The sequence below is a fragment of the Pelodiscus sinensis genome, chromosome 5, assembly GCF_052426305.1.
Source record: "Pelodiscus sinensis isolate ZL-2025 chromosome 5, ASM5242630v1, whole genome shotgun sequence".
Lineage (NCBI taxonomy): Eukaryota > Metazoa > Chordata > Testudines > Trionychidae > Pelodiscus > Pelodiscus sinensis.
In genome coordinates this window covers 135,712,868-135,727,898 of record NC_143056.1, presented here as the reverse complement: position 1 = coordinate 135,727,898, position 15,031 = coordinate 135,712,868, and the positions used below count along the sequence as shown (strand labels likewise).

The following is a 15,031-nucleotide window of genomic DNA, read 5'->3' as shown; positions in this document are numbered from 1 at the left end:
GACCCCGCCCCCCACGACCCCCTGACCTCCCGACCTCCCGCAGGGACCCCCCCCCCGCGACACCCCGACGGGACCCCCCGCAGGGACTGCGCACAGGGACCCTGGCCCCCGCGACCCCCTGACCTCCCGACCTCCCGCAGGGACCCCCCCCCGCGACACCCCGACGGGACCCCCCGCAGGGACTGCGCACAGGGACCCTGGCCCCCGCGACCCCCTGACCTCCCGACCTCCCGCAGGGACCCCCCCCGCGACACCCCGACGGGACCCCCCGCAGGGACTGCGCACAGGGACCCTGGCCCCCGCGACCCCCTGACCTCCCGACCTCCCGCAGGGACCCCCCCCGCGACACCCCGACGGGACCCCCCGCAGGGACTGCGCACAGGGACCCCGCCCCCCACGACCCCCTGACCTCCCGACCTCCCGCAGGGACCCCCCCCGCGACACCCCGACGGGACCCCCCGCAGGGACTGCGCACAGGGACCCCGCCCCCCGCGACCCCCTGACCTCCCGACCTCCCGCAGGGACCCCCCCCGCGACACCCCGACGGGACCCCCCGCAGGGACTGCGCACAGGGACCCCGCCCCCCGCGACCCCCTGACCTCCCGACCTCCCGCAGGGACCCCCCCCGCGACACCCCGACGGGACCCCCCGCAGGGACTGCGCACAGGGACCCCGCCCCCCACGACCCCCTGACCTCCCGACCTCCCGCAGGGACCCCCCCCCGCGACACCCCGACGGGACCCCCCGCAGGGACTGCGCACAGGGACCCCGCCCCCCACGACCCCCTGACCTCCCGACCTCCCGCAGGGACCCCCCCCCGCGACACCCCGACGGGACCCCCCGCAGGGACTGCGCACAGGGACCCCGCCCCCCACGACCCCCTGACCTCCCGACCTCCCGCAGGGACCCCCCCCGCGACCCCCTGACCTCCCGACCTCCCGCAGGGACCCCCCCCGCGACACCCCGACGGGACCCCCCGCAGGGACTGCGCACAGGGACCCCGCCCCCGCGACCCCCTGACCTCCCGACCTCCCGCAGGGACCCCCCCCGCGACACCCCGACGGGACCCCCCGCAGGGACTGCGCACAGGGACCCCGGCCCCCGCGACCCCCCGACCTCCCGCAGGGACCCCCCCCCGCGACACCCCGACGGGACCCCCCGCAGGGACTGCGCACAGGGACCCCGGCCCCCGCGACCCCCTGACCTCCCGCAGGGACCCCGCTCCCGCGACCCCCCAACGGGACCCCCCGCAGGGACTGCGCACAGGGACCCTGGCCCCCGCGACCCCCCGACCTCCCGCAGGGACCCCCCCCGCGACACCCCGACGGGACCCCCCGCAGGGACTGCGCACAGGGACCCTGGCCCCCGCGACCCCCTGACCTCCCGACCTCCCGCAGGGACCCCCCCCCCGCGACACCCCGACGGGACCCCCCGCAGGGACTGCGCACAGGGACCCTGGCCCCCGCGACCCCCTGACCTCCCGACCTCCCGCAGGGACCCCCCCCGCGACACCCCGACGGGACCCCCCGCAGGGACTGCGCACAGGGACCCCGCCCCCCACGACCCCCTGACCTCCCGACCTCCCGCAGGGACCCCCCCCCGCGACACCCCGACGGGACCCCCCGCAGGGACTGCGCACAGGGACCCCGCCCCCCACGACCCCCTGACCTCCCGACCTCCCGCAGGGACCCCCCCCGCGACACCCCGACGGGACCCCCCGCAGGGACTGCGCACAGGGACCCTGGCCCCCGCGACCCCCTGACCTCCCGACCTCCCGCAGGGACCCCCCCCGCGACACCCCGACGGGACCCCCCGCAGGGACTGCGCACAGGGACCCCGCCCCCCGCGACCCCCTGACCTCCCGACCTCCCGCAGGGACCCCCCCCGCGACACCCCGACGGGACCCCCCGCAGGGACTGCGCACAGGGACCCCGCCCCCCACGACCCCCTGACCTCCCGACCTCCCGCAGGGACCCCCCCCGCGACACCCCGACGGGACCCCCCGCAGGGACTGCGCACAGGGACCCCGCCCCCCACGACCCCCTGACCTCCCGACCTCCCGCAGGGACCCCCCCCCGCGACACCCCGACGGGACCCCCCGCAGGGACTGCGCACAGGGACCCCGCCCCCCACGACCCCCTGACCTCCCGACCTCCCGCAGGGACCCCCCCCGCGACACCCCGACGGGACCCCCCGCAGGGACTGCGCACAGGGACCCCGCCCCCCACGACCCCCTGACCTCCCGACCTCCCGCAGGGACCCCCCCCGCGACACCCCGACGGGACCCCCCGCAGGGACTGCGCACAGGGACCCTGGCCCCCGCGACCCCCCGACCTCCCGCAGGGACCCCGCTCCCGCGACCCCCCAACGGGACTGCACACAGGGACCCCACGACACCCGGACCCCCCGCAGGGACCCCGCCCCCCACGACCCCCCACAGGGACCCCGCCCCCCGCGACCCCCTGACCTCCCGCAGGGACCCCGGCCCCCACAACCCCCCGACCTCCCCACAGGGACCGCGCCCCCTGCAGGCCCTGCAACCTCCCCACAGGGATGTCATGGGGATTTTGTCCACTCTTGTAGTCCTCACTCTGGTGCTGCATTCACTGGCTGGCGTGTGCGTGTGCGTGTGCGTGTGCGTGTGCTTCCCCTACTGCTCTGCAGTGACTGGGTGAGGGGCCCTGTGGGGCCGGGGTCTCTGGGGAGCACTCCTGGGGGCGCTGGGGGAGGGCCCAGGGGGGGCCGGGGTCTCTGGGGAGCACTCCTGGGGGCGCCGGGGGAGGGCCCGGGGGGGCCGGGGTCTCTGGGGAGCACTCCTGGGGGCGCCGGGGGAGGGCCCGGGGGGGCCGGGGTCTCTGGGGAGCACTCCTGGGGGCGCTGGGGGAGGGCCCAGGGGGGGCCGGGGTCTCTGGGGAGCACTCCTGGGGGTGCCAGGGGAGGGCCCAGGGGGGGCCGGGGTCTCTGGGGAGCACTCCTGGGGGCGCCGGGGGAGGGCCCGGGGGGGGCCGGGGTCTCTGGGGAGCACTCCTGGGGGCGCCGGGGGAGGGCCCGGGGGGGGCCGGGGTCTCTGGGGAGCACTCCTGGGGGTGCCGGGGGAGGGCCCGGGGGGGGCCGGGGTCTCTGGGGAGCACTCCTGGGGGTGCCGGGGGAGGGCCCGGGGGGGCCGGGGTCTCTGGGGAGCACTCCTGGGGGCGCCGGGGGAGGGCCCGGGGGGGGCCGGGGTCTCTGGGGAGCACTCCTGGGGGCGCCGGGGGAGGGCCGGGGGGGCCGGGGTCTCTGGGGAGCACTCCTGGGGGCGCTGGGGGAGGGCCCGGGGGGGCCGGGGTCTCTGGGGAGCACTCCTGGGGGCGCTGGGGGAGGGCCCGGGGGGGGCCGGGGTCTCTGGGGAGCACTCCTGGGGGCGCTGGGGGAGGGCCCGGGGGGGGCCGGGGTCTCTGGGGAGCACTCCTGGGGGCGCTGGGGGAGGGCCCGGGGGGCCGGGGTCTCTGGGGAGCACTCCTGGGGGCGCTGGGGGAGGGCCCGGGGGGGGCCGGGTCTCTGGGGAGAACTCCTGGGGGCGCCGGGGGAGGGCCCGGGGGGGCCGGGGTCTCTGGGGAGCACTCCTGGGGGCGCCGGGGGAGGGCCCGGGGGGGCCGGGGTCTCTGGGGAGCACTCCTGGGGGCGGCGGGGGAGGGCCCAGGGGGGGCCGGGGTCTCTGGGGAGCACTCCTGGGGGCGCCGGGGGAGGGCCCGGGGGGCCGGGGTCTCTGGGGAGCACTCCTGGGGGCGCTGGGGGAGGGCCCGGGGGGGCCGGGGTCTCTGGGGAGCACTCCTGGGGGCTCTGGGGAAGGGCCCGGGGGGGGCCGGGGTCTCTGGGGAGCACTCCTGGGGGCACTGGGGGATGGCCCGGGGGGGCCGGGGTCTCTTGCGAGCACTCCTGGGGGCGCTGGGGGAGGGCCCGGGGGGCCGGGGTCTCTGGGGAGCACTCCTGGGGGCGCTGGGGGAGGGCCCAGGGGGGGCCGGGGTCTCTGGGGAGCACTCCTGGGGGCGCTGGGGGAGGGCCCAGGGGGGGCCGGGGTCTCTGGGGAGCACTCCTGGGGGCGCCGGGGGAGGGCCCGGGGGGGCCGGGGTCTCTGGGGAGCACTCCTGGGGGTGCCAGGGAGGCCCAGGGGGGCCGGGGTCTCTGGGGCGCACTCCTGGGGGCGCCGGGGGAGGGCCCAGGGGGGCCGGGGTCTCTGGGGCGCACTCCTGGGGGCGCTGGGGGAGGGCCCAGGGGGGGCCGGGGTCTCTGGGGAGCACTCCTGGGGGCGCCGGGGGAGGGCCCGGGGGGGGCCGGGGTCTCTGGGGAGCACTCCTGGGGGCGCCGGGGGAGGGCCCGGGGGGGGCCGGGGTCTCTGGGGCGCACTCCTGGGGGCGCTGGGGGAGGGCCCAGGGGGGGCCGGGGTCTCTGGGGAGCACTCCTGGGGGCGCTGGGGAGGGCCCGGGAGGGACGGGGTCTCTGGGGAGCACTCCTGGGGGCGCTGGGGGAGGGCCCGGGGGGGCCGGGGTCTCTGGGGAGCACTCCTGGGGGCGCTGGGGGAGGGCCCGGGGGGGCCGGGGTCTCTGGGGAGCACTCCTGGGGGCGCCGGGGGAGGGCCCGGGGGGGACGGGGTCTCTGGGGAGCACTCCTGGGGGCTCTGGGGGAGGGCCCAGGGGGGGCCGGGGTCTCTGGGGAGCACTCCTGGGGGCTCTGGGGGAGGGCCCAGGGGGGGACGGGGTCTCTGGGGAGCACTCCTGGGGGCGCTGGGGGAGGGCCCGGGGGGGCCGGGGTCTCTGGGGAGCACTCCTGGGGGCGCCGGGGGAGGGCCCGGGGGGACGGGGTCTCTGGGGAGCACTCCTGGGGGCGCCGGGGGAGGGCCCAGGGGGGGGCCGGGGTCTCTGGGGAGCACTCCTGGGGGTGCCGGGGGAGGGCCCGGGGGGGGCCGGGGTCTCTGGGGAGCACTCCTGGGGGCGCTGGGGGAGGGCCCGGGGGGGCCGGGGTCTCTGGCGAGCACTCCTGGGGGCGCTGGGGGAGGGCCCGGGGGGGCCGGGGTCTCTGGCGAGCACTCCTGGGGCGCCGGGGGAGGGCCCGGGGGGGCCGGGGTCTCTGGGGAGCACTCCTGGGGGCGCTGGGGGAGGGCCCAGGGGGGCCGGGGTCTCTGGGGAGCACTCCTGGGGGCGCCGGGGGAGGGCCCGGGGGGGCCGGGGTCTCTGGGGCGCACTCCTGGGGGCGCTGGGGGAGGGCCCAGGGGGCCGGGGTCTCTGGCGAGCACTCCTGGGGGCGCTGGGGGAGGGCCCGGGGGGCCGGGGTCTCTGGGGAGCACTCCTGGGGGCGCCGGGGGAGGGCCCGGGGGGGCCGGGGTCTCTGGGGAGCACTCCTGGGGGCGCCGGGGGAGGGCCCGGGGGGGGCCGGGGTCTCTGGGGAGCACTCCTGGGGGCGCCGGGGGAGGGCCCAGGGGGGCCGGGGTCTCTGGGGAGCACTCCTGGGGGCGCCGGGGGAGGGCCCGGGGGGGGCCGGGGTCTCTGGGGAGCACTCCTGGGGGCGCCGGGGGAGGGCCCGGGGGGGCCGGGGTCTCTGGGGAGCACTCCTGGGGGCGCTGGGGGAGGGCCCGGGGGGGCCGGGGTCTCTGGGGAGCACTCCTGGGGGTGCCGGGGGAGGGCCCGGGGGGGCCGGGGTCTCTGGGGAGCACTCCTGGGGGCGCCGGGGGAGGGCCCGGGGGGGGCCGGGGTCTCTGGGGAGCACTCCTGGGGGCGCCGGGGGAGGGCCCGGGGGGGCCGGGGTCTCTGGGAGCACTCCTGGGGGCGCTGGGGGAGGGCCCGGGGGGGGCCGGGGTCTCTGGGGAGCACTCCTGGGGGCGCCGGGGGAGGGCCCGGGGGGGGCCGGAGTCTCTGGGGAGCACTCCTGGGGGCGCCAGGGGAGGGCCCGGGGGGGGCCGGGGTCTCTGGGGAGCACTCCTGGGGGCGCCAGGGGAGGGCCCGGGGGGGGGCCGGGGTCTCTGGGGAGCACTCCTGGGGGCGCCGGGGGAGGGCCCGGGGGGGCCGGGGTCTCTGGGGAGCACTCCTGGGGGCGCCAGGGGAGGGCCCGGGGGGGGGCCGGGGTCTCTGGGGAGCACTCCTGGGGGTGCCAGGGGAGGGCCCGGGGGGGCCGGGGTCTCTGGGGAGCACTCCTGGGGGCGCCGGGGGAGGGCCCAGGGGGGGCCGGGGTCTCTGGGGAGCACTCCTGGGGGCGCTGGGGGAGGGCCCGGGGGGGGCCGGGGTCTCTGGGGAGCACTCCTGGGGGCGCCGGGGGAGGGCCCAGGGGGGGGCCGGGGTCTCTGGGGAGCACTCCTGGGGGCGCCGGGGGAGGGCCCAGGGGGGGCCGGGGTCTCTGGGGAGCACTCCTGGGGGCGCCAGGGGAGGGCCCGGGGGGGGGCCGGGGTCTCTGGGGAGCACTCCTGGGGGTGCCGGGGGAGGGCCCGGGGGGGCCGGGGTCTCTGGGGAGCACTCCTGGGGGCGCCGGGGGAGGGCCCGGGGGGGCCGGGGTCTCTGGGAGCACTCCTGGGGGCGCCGGGGGAGGGCCCGGGGGGGCCGGGGTCTCTGGGGAGCACTCCTGGGGGCTCTGGGGGAGGGCCCGGGGGGGGCCGGGGTCTCTGGGGAGCACTCCTGGGGCGCTGGGGGAGGGCCCGGGGGGGCCGGGGTCTCTGGGGAGCACTCCTGGGGGTGCCGGGGGAGGGCCCGGGGGGGCCGGGGTCTCTGGGGAGCACTCCTGGGGGCTCTGGGGGAGGGCCCGGGGGGCCGGGGTCTCTGGGGAGCACTCCTGGGGGCGCTGGGGGAGGGCCCGGGGGGGCCGGGGTCTCTGGGGAGCACTCCTGGGGGCGCTGGGGGAGGGCCCGGGGGGGCCGGGGTCTCTGGGGAGCACTCCTGGGGGCGCTGGGGGAGGGCCCAGGGGGGGCCGGGTCTCTGGGGAGCACTCCTGGGGGCGCCGGGGGAGGGCCCAGGGGGGGCCGGGGTCTCTGGGGAGCACTCCTGGGGGCGCCGGGGGAGGGCCCGGGGGGGGCCGGGGTCTCTGGGGAGCACTCCTGGGGGCGCTGGGGGAGGGCCCAGGGGGGCCGGGGTCTCTGGGGAGCACTCCTGGGGGCGCTGGGGGAGGGCCCAGGGGGGCCGGGGTCTCTGGGGCGCACTCCTGGGGGCGCTGGGGGAGGGCCCGGGGGGGGCTGGGGTCTCTGGGGAGCACTCCTGGGGGCGCCGGGGGAGGGCCCAGGCCGGAGTCTCTGGGGAGCACTCCTGGGGGCGCTGGGGGAGGGCCCGGGGGGGCCGGGGTCTCTGGGGAGCACTCCTGGGGGCGCCGGGGGAGGGCCCAGGGGGGCCGGGGTCTCTGGGGAGCACTCCTGGGGGCGCTGGGGGAGGGCCCAGGGGGGCCGGGGTCTCTGGGGAGCACTCCTGGGGGCGCCGGGGGAGGGCCCGGGGGGGCCGGGGTCTCTGGGGAGCACTCCTGGGGGCGCCGGGGGAGGGCCCGGGGGGGCCGGGGTCTCTGGGGAGCACTCCTGGGGGCGCCGGGGGAGGGCCCGGGGGGGGCCGGGGTCTCTGGGGAGCACTCCTGGGGGCGCCGGGGGAGGGCCCGGGGGGGGGCCGGGGTCTCTGGGGAGCACTCCTGGGGGCGCCGGGGGAGGGCCCGGGGGGGGCCGGGGTCTCTGGGGAGCACTCCTGGGGGCTCTGGGGGAAGGGCCCAGGGGGGCCGGGTCTCTGGGGAGCACTCCTGGGGGCGCCGGGGGAGGGCCCGGGGGGGGCCGGGGTCTCTGGGGAGCACTCCTGGGGGCGCCGGGGGAGGGCCCGGGGGGGCCGGGGTCTCTGGGGCGCACTCCTGGGGGCTCTGGGGGAAGGGCCCGGGGGGGGCCGGGGTCTCTGGGGAGCACTCCTGGGGGCGCCGGGGGAGGGCCCAGGGGGGCCGGGGTCTCTGGGGAGCACTCCTGGGGGCGCCGGGGGAGGGCCCAGGCCGGTGACCCTTGGCCGGGAAGCTGAACAAGGCCGGAGGCGGGTGGCCTGGGGGCAGTGGCTGGGGCTGTGGGTTAGTGTTCCAACTGGCTGGGGGAGCAGGGAGCCGAGCTGACCTGACCTGGGGGGCAGGAGCCCTGGCTCTGAGACCCCCCCGTCCCCGGGCTGGGCTGGGCTGGGGGGCAGGAGCCCTGGCTCTGAGACCCCCCTGTCCCTGGGCTGGGCTGGGGGGCAGGAGCCCTGGCTCTGAGACCCCCCTGTCCCTGGGCTGGGCTGGGGGGCAGGAGCCCTGGCTCTGAGACCCCCCCCCCGTCCCCGGGCTGGGCTGGGCTGGGGGGCAGGAGCCCTGGCTCTGAGACCCCCCCCCGTCCCCGGGCTGGGCTGGGGGGCAGGAGCCCTGGCTCTGAGACCCCCCCCCGTCCCCGGGCTGGGCTGGGCTGGGGGGCAGGAGCCCTGGCTCTGAGACCCGCCCCCCGTCCCCGGGCTGGGCTGGGGGGCAGGAGCCCTGGCTCTGAGACCCCCCCCATCCCCGGGCTGGGCTGGGGGGCAGGAGCCCTGGCTCTGAGACCCCCCCCCTGTCCCCGGGCTGGGCTGGGCCGGCTGCTCCTGGCTCCTGTAACACGTCTGGGCCCGTGGGACCCAACAAACCTTCTCTTCTAGCTGCCGCCTGAGAGTCCCCTCTGGCTGCGGGTGGGGGTCAGGGCCCGGGGACCCCCACACTCCGTGACCCCTCACAATCCTCCCAGGGGTTCCAGCTCTTGGCAGTCCCAATGATCTCCCACAGCCCCCTACACTCCCACAGCCCCCTACACTCCCACAGCCCCCTACACTCCCACGCCCTCCCTCGCCAGCCCAGTACCTGGGGTAGAAGGCTGTGAGTGCCAGGAAACTGATCTCCCCCAGCCCAGAAGAGATGCTGGCAAGCACCACCCCTGGGAGAGACACACCACAGTCACCCACGATGCACCCGCCCCTGCAGCACCCGGGCCCGGGGCTCACCCACAATGCACCCGCCCCTGTGGCGCCCGGGCCCGGGACTCACCCGCGATGCACCCGCCCCTGCGGCGCCCGGGCCCGGGGCTCACCCGCGATGCACCCGCCCCTGCGGCGCCCGGGCCCGGGGCTCACCCGCGATGCACCCGCCCCTGCGGCACCCGGGCCCGGGGCTCACCCACAATGCACCCGCCCCTGTGGCGCCTGGGCCCGGGGCTCACCCACAATGCACCCGCCCCTGCAGCGCCCGGGGCTCACCCACGATGCACCCGCCCCTGTGGCGCCTGGGCCCGGGGCTCACCCACGATGCACCCGCCCCTGCGGCGCCCGGGCCCGGGGCTCACCCACAATGCACCCGCCCCTGCAGCGCCCGGGGCTCACCCACGATGCACCCGCCCCTGCGGCGCCCGGGCCCGGGGCTCACCCACAATGCACCCGCCCCTGCGGCACCCGGGCCTCACCCACAATGCGCCCGCCCCTGCGGCGCCCAGGGCTCACCCACAATGCGCCCGCCCCTGCGGCGCCCGGGGCTCACCCACAATGCGCCCGCCCCTGCGGCGCCCGGGCCCGGGGCTCACCCACAATGCACCCGCCCCTGCGGCACCCGGGCCTCACCCACAATGCACCAGTCCCTGCTGCGCCCGGGCCCGGGGCTCACCCACAATGCGCCCGCCCCTGCGGCACCCGGGCCTCACCCACAATGCGCCCGCCCCTGCGGCGCCCGGGGCTCACCCACAATGCGCCCGCCCCTGCGGCGCCCGGGGCTCACCCACAATGCGCCCGCCCCTGCGGCGCCCGGGGCTCACCCACAATGCGCCCGCCCCTGCGGCGCCCGGGGCTCACCCACAATGCACCCGCCCTGCGGCGCCCGGGGCTCACCCACAATGCGCCCGCCCCTGCGGCACCCGGGCCTCACCCACAATGCGCCCGCCCCTGCGGCGCCCAGGGCTCACCCACAATGCGCCCGCCCCTGCGGCGCCCGGGGCTCACCCACAATGCGCCCGCCCCTGCGGCGCCCGGGCCCGGGGCTCACCCACAATGCACCCGCCCCTGCGGCACCCGGGCCTCACCCACAATGCACCAGTCCCTGCTGCGCCCGGGCCCGGGGCTCACCCACAATGCGCCCGCCCCTGCGGCACCCGGGCCTCACCCACAATGCGCCCGCCCCTGCGGCGCCCGGGGCTCACCCACAATGCGCCCGCCCCTGCGGCGCCCGGGGCTCACCCACAATGCGCCCGCCCCTGCGGCGCCCGGGGCTCACCCACGATGCACCCGCCCCTGCGGCGCCCGGGCCCGGGTCTCACCCACAATGCACCCGTCCCTGCAGCGCTCGGGGCTCACCCACAATGCGCCCGTCCCTGCAGCGCCCGGGGCTCACCCACAATGCGCCCGCCCCTGCGGCGCCCGGGCCCGGGGCTCACCCACAATGCGCCCGCCCCTGCGGCGCCCGGGCCCGGGGCTCACCCACAATGCCCCCGCCCCTGCGGCGCCCGGGCCCGGGGCTCACCCGCGATGCACCCGCCCCTGCGGCGCCCGGGCCCGGGGCTCACCCGCGATGCACCCGCCCCTGCGGCGCCTGGGCCCGGGGCTCACCCGCGATGCACCCGCCCCTGCGGCGCCTGGGCCCGGGGCTCACCCGCGATGCACCCGCCCCTGCGGCGCCTGGGCCCGGGGCTCACCCGCGATGCACCCGCCCCTGCGGCGCCTGGGCCCGGGGCTCACCCGCGATGCACCCGCCCCTGCGGCGCCTGGGCCCGGGGCTCACCCGCGATGCACCCGCCCCTGCGGCGCCTGGGCCCGGGGCTCACCCGCGATGCACCCGCCCCTGCGGCGCCTGGGCCCGGGGCTCACCCGCGATGCACCCGCCCCTGCGGCGCCTGGGCCCGGGGCTCACCCGCGATGCACCCGTCCTGCCCTGACCCCGGCTCTGCTCACCCCCGATGCTCGTGCCCACGGTGGTGGAGAAGGCGACCAGCAGGAAGCTGCCCCAGGCGCAGAGGATGCAGAAGGCCACCCGCAGGCTGGAGGGAGAGACGGGTCAGCAGGGGTCATGCCCCCAGCTGGACACCCCGTGGGCTGGGGGAACCGGCCCCCTAACATCTCTGCCCCCTCCCGCCCGGACACTCACCTGTAGGGCAGGCGCTGTATGTAGAAGGGGGCACTGAGTTTGATGAGCAGGGTGGGCAGGATGTCAGCCAAGAGCACAGCCTGTGGGGGAATCGCAGGGGTCACAGACAGGCCCCGGCCCCCCCCGGCCCTGCTCTGGCCCCGCAGCACTCACCCCGGTGGAGGTGGGGTTACAGTCGTAACGGGAGGCGTTGGACGAGTTCCCGCCGGCAGGCGTCACTGGGGAGGCCTGGGGGCAGGAGACACCATTATTGGGGGCAGACGCTGCAGATTCCCCTCCTCCCACAGTCCTGGCACGAGGACCCCCACCCAGGGTTGGCCCAAACGACGGGTTCCTCCCAAGGGCCGTGCCAAAGCTGGGGCATCCCGCAGCCCCCCTTCCCCACCCTTGTGGGTAAATCCCTGCGCTATTAGACTTTGGATGAAGATCTCGTCCCTTTCGATCGAGCTTTGCTGCGTGTCTTATAGACTCCCTGGAACATTTCTCTAGAACTTTGTATTGAGAGATCTAGATCTTGTGAGAGAAACTGTCTTTGAGCTCCCCCTCTCCTCGGTTGCCCTGTTGGAATGAACGAGCTGTGAACGGGGAATGGAAGGGGAGCACCTCCAGCAGCAGCTGCCAGGGTGGAGAGGGGCTGGGAGCCAGCCCCAAGCCAGTCCCTGCAAAGTGAGCTGGTTAAGACTGGACAGACAGACGCCTGGGGAGTCCAGCAGCAAGTGTCTGCCCTTGGAAGCTCTCTCTCTGGAGCAGCATTAGGAAAGGCCCGGCGGTGGCTAATTGGCTGCATGAGAGGGAGAAATAGGCGGCATCTTGCAGAGGGATCCAGGGTTTTCCTCTTGTCAACATGGGAGCATGGATCCGGATCCTCAGAAGCCCAGCTCCACCCCGCCCCCATCTAACTCACCGGGCCAGTGCAGGGAGGGGGAGCAACTTTTGGTAACAATACGGAGTGTGCTTGAGTGCGTGTGCGTGTGCGTGCGTGTGCGAGTGCGTGCGTGTGCGAGTGCGAGTGCATGCGTGTGCGAGTGCGAGTGCATGCGTGTGCGAGCGCGTGCGTGCGCGTGCGAGTGCGAGTGCGTGCGTGTGCGAGTGCGTGCGTGTGCGAGTGCGTGCGTGTGCGAGTGCGAGTGCATGCGTGTGCGAGTGCGAGTGCATGCGTGTGATGTGTCATATGCAGATGATAAGTGTTGATTGATCTATGTGTGTTCAATAATGTGGCGTGTTGCCTTCTCCCCCTGAAAAAGATCCCGGCTGCTTCTTTTAAGTACAACACCCTGCCCCCATGGCTGTTCCAACAGCTGGGGTCTCCCTGGCAGGCATGTTTGCACAAGGCTCTGCTCACAAGTGCTCGTGCGAGCCCAATGCACAGCCCTGGTGCCGTGCCCCCACAGGTCAGGGCCCAGCAGCACGTCCCCACCTGGCTGGTCCCATTGGAGTCCAGTGCCCCTTGCTGGCTCAGGATGTCATGGGCTGCGCTCAGCATGACCACGTAGGCAAAGTTATTGCAGAGCCCCAGCAGCCTGCGGGGAGGGGAAGCGCAGGTTAGAGCCAGATGGCCATGGGGAGCAGGGGAGGGGCTGCAGGGACACCGCGGTGGGGCGGGGGCAGAAGGAGAAGCGCGCAGGGAGCGGGGTACAAGGGTGGCCATGGAGACAGGACTTGGCATCGTGCCTCTCCGGAGAGCCCTGGCACTTTGCATTAGAGCCCTGTGGAGGAACCCGAGGACCTCGTTGAAGTGGTAAAAGTGTCTTTTGCTAGGAGGAGAAGATCTGCCCCCCACTCTGGAATCGGTCGCCCTGGGGACTGACGAGGTGGGAATGAGTAAGGCTTGGGACCAGGCCCCTCCAGACAGCTACCCCAGCGGAAGGGGGAGGAAGCCAGAGCCAAGGTGTCAAGTGGGCTCAGGAAAGAGGAGCAGACGTACTGAGGGCCTTGGGGATTAGAGGCAAGCACCCTCTCTGAACAGCACTGGGAGAAGCAGCACAGAGGGGCCAGAGTTTGAATCTGGGAGAGATTTGCATAAGAGGGAAGCTGCTATACAAGTGAGGTGTCTTGCAGGGGACCCCGGGTTTCGTCTGGTCACCATCGGAGCCCGGATCCGGATCCGGAGCCCAGCTCCACCCCTCCCCCATCTAACTCGCTTGGTAACAGCAGCAAGACGGAGGGTGCTTGCGTGTGTGTGACAAACACATCTACCCTATGCAGATGATAAGTGCTGATTGATCTGTGTGTGTTCAATAATGTGGCGTGTTGCCTTCTCCCCCTGAAAAAGATCCCGGCTGCTGCTTTTAAGTACAGCAGCCACGTCTGTGCAGCATGAGAAGCAGGGCAGGCCAAGGGACTGTATGTGCAAGGGCCCTCGTGCGAGACCGCTCACCAGAAGCCGGAAGAGTTCCGCCAGCAGGCAGCACGGCTGGGGGGCGGCGGAGGCGGCTCCTCATCTGCAAGAGGAGAGAGCGAGTCGGGGCAGGCCCTGGGCTCTGACAAAGGGGGGCTCTCCCACCCATGCTGCCAGGCAGCCCCAACGTTCGCATGAATGCCGGGCGTGCCTCAGTTTCCCCGCCACCTTAGAGATTACCTAGCGGTGGGCTGCAGGCGCGGCTGCGACTGGCCAACCCTGGGGCCTGGCAAGGAGCACGCAGGGCCCACCCTGTGCCGGGACCCGGGCCTCTTGGCTCCAGGCGTGGCCGGGCGAGGAGGGGCTCCGGCTCCCAGGCTGCCAGTCTCCACTCCCGGTGCCAAGAGGCTCGCGGGGCCCCACCGACAACCCGGCAGCGCCACGGGCTGGGACGGGTGGGGGGGAGCCCCGGGCCGGGCGCAGTGCGGGGGGGGGGAGCCCCGAGCCAGGCCGGGCGCGGTGCGCGGGGGGGGGGGGGGGAGCCCCGGGCCGGGCGCAGTGCGGGTGGGGGGGAGCCCCGGGCCGGGCGCAGTGCGGGTGGGGGGGAGGGCCGGGCCGGGCGCAGTGCGGGTGGGGGGGAGGGCCGGGCCGGGCCGGGCGCGGTGCGGGGGGGGGGGGGGGGAGCCCCGAGCCGGGCCGGGCGCGGTGCGGGGGGGGGGGAGCCCCGGGCCGGGCCGGGCGCGGTGCGGGGGGGGGGAGCCCCGGGCCGGGCCGGGCGCGGTGCGGGGGGGGGGGGGAGCCCCGGGCCGGGCCGGGCGCGGTGCGGGGGGGGGGGGAGCCCCGGGCCGGGCCGGGCGCGGTGCGGGGGGGGGGGAGCCCCGGGCCGGGCCGGGCGCGGGGGGGTGGGGGGGAGCCCCGGGCCGGGCTGGGAGCGGTGCGCGGGGGGGGGGGGGAGCCCCGGGCCGGGCCGGGCGCGGGTGGGGGGGGGGAGACTCACCCTCCGAGCCGGACAGGCGCTGCCAGCCCCCCGCGCGCTCTCCCGCCTCCATGGCAACGGGGGGGGGGGGTGAACGAGCCCGGGAACCCCTCTGGCCCGGCAGCCCCGGGGAGCCGAGTCATATGACCCGAGTGGAGCCACGTGACCGCACTTCCTGTTTCCCGGCCCCATCATGGCCGCCGCCAGCCTCGCTCCCTGCGCCAACGGGCGCCCTTGCCAGGAGCAGACATGGCGCCCCGCCCCCGCAGTGCGCCCGCCGTTGCCATGACAACCCCAGGGCCCGGACAGCTACTGGGGACCCCGGGGGGGCTGTTACTGGGGGCTCACAGCTCCAGCCCCGCCCCCCCCACGGCCCCCCCTCCAGCGCCTCGCCCCCCCACAGCCCCCCCTCCAGCCCCACGGCCCCCCACGGCCCCCCCTCCAGCCCCACGGCCCCCCCACGGCCCCCCTCCAGCGCCTCGCCCCCCCCACTGCCCCCCCTCCAGCGCCTCGGCCCCCCACGGCCCCCTCCAGCGCCACGGCCCCCCCCACAGCCCCCTCCAGCGCCACGGCCCCCCCTCCAGCGCCTCGGCCCCCCCCACGGCTCCCCCTCCAGCGCCACGGCCCCC

At 77.3% G+C, this 15,031-nt stretch overlaps 1 protein-coding gene across 1 annotated transcript in view; it reads right to left on the bottom strand.

The window, feature by feature from the left end:
- The window catches only part of CLN3 (CLN3 lysosomal/endosomal transmembrane protein, battenin), a 72,512-nt gene extending 57,914 nt beyond the window's left edge, over positions 1 to 14,598 (bottom strand). The window contains 6 exon segments of the mRNA XM_089778780.1: positions 8,827 to 8,899; positions 10,896 to 10,981; positions 11,089 to 11,168; positions 12,506 to 12,608; positions 13,466 to 13,529; positions 14,424 to 14,598. Of these exon segments, the coding sequence (XP_089634906.1) occupies positions 8,827 to 8,899; positions 10,896 to 10,981; positions 11,089 to 11,168; positions 12,506 to 12,608; positions 13,466 to 13,529; positions 14,424 to 14,475 (458 nt within the window). The 5' untranslated portion in view covers positions 14,476 to 14,598.
- Between the last annotated feature and the right edge of the window lie 433 nt (positions 14,599 to 15,031).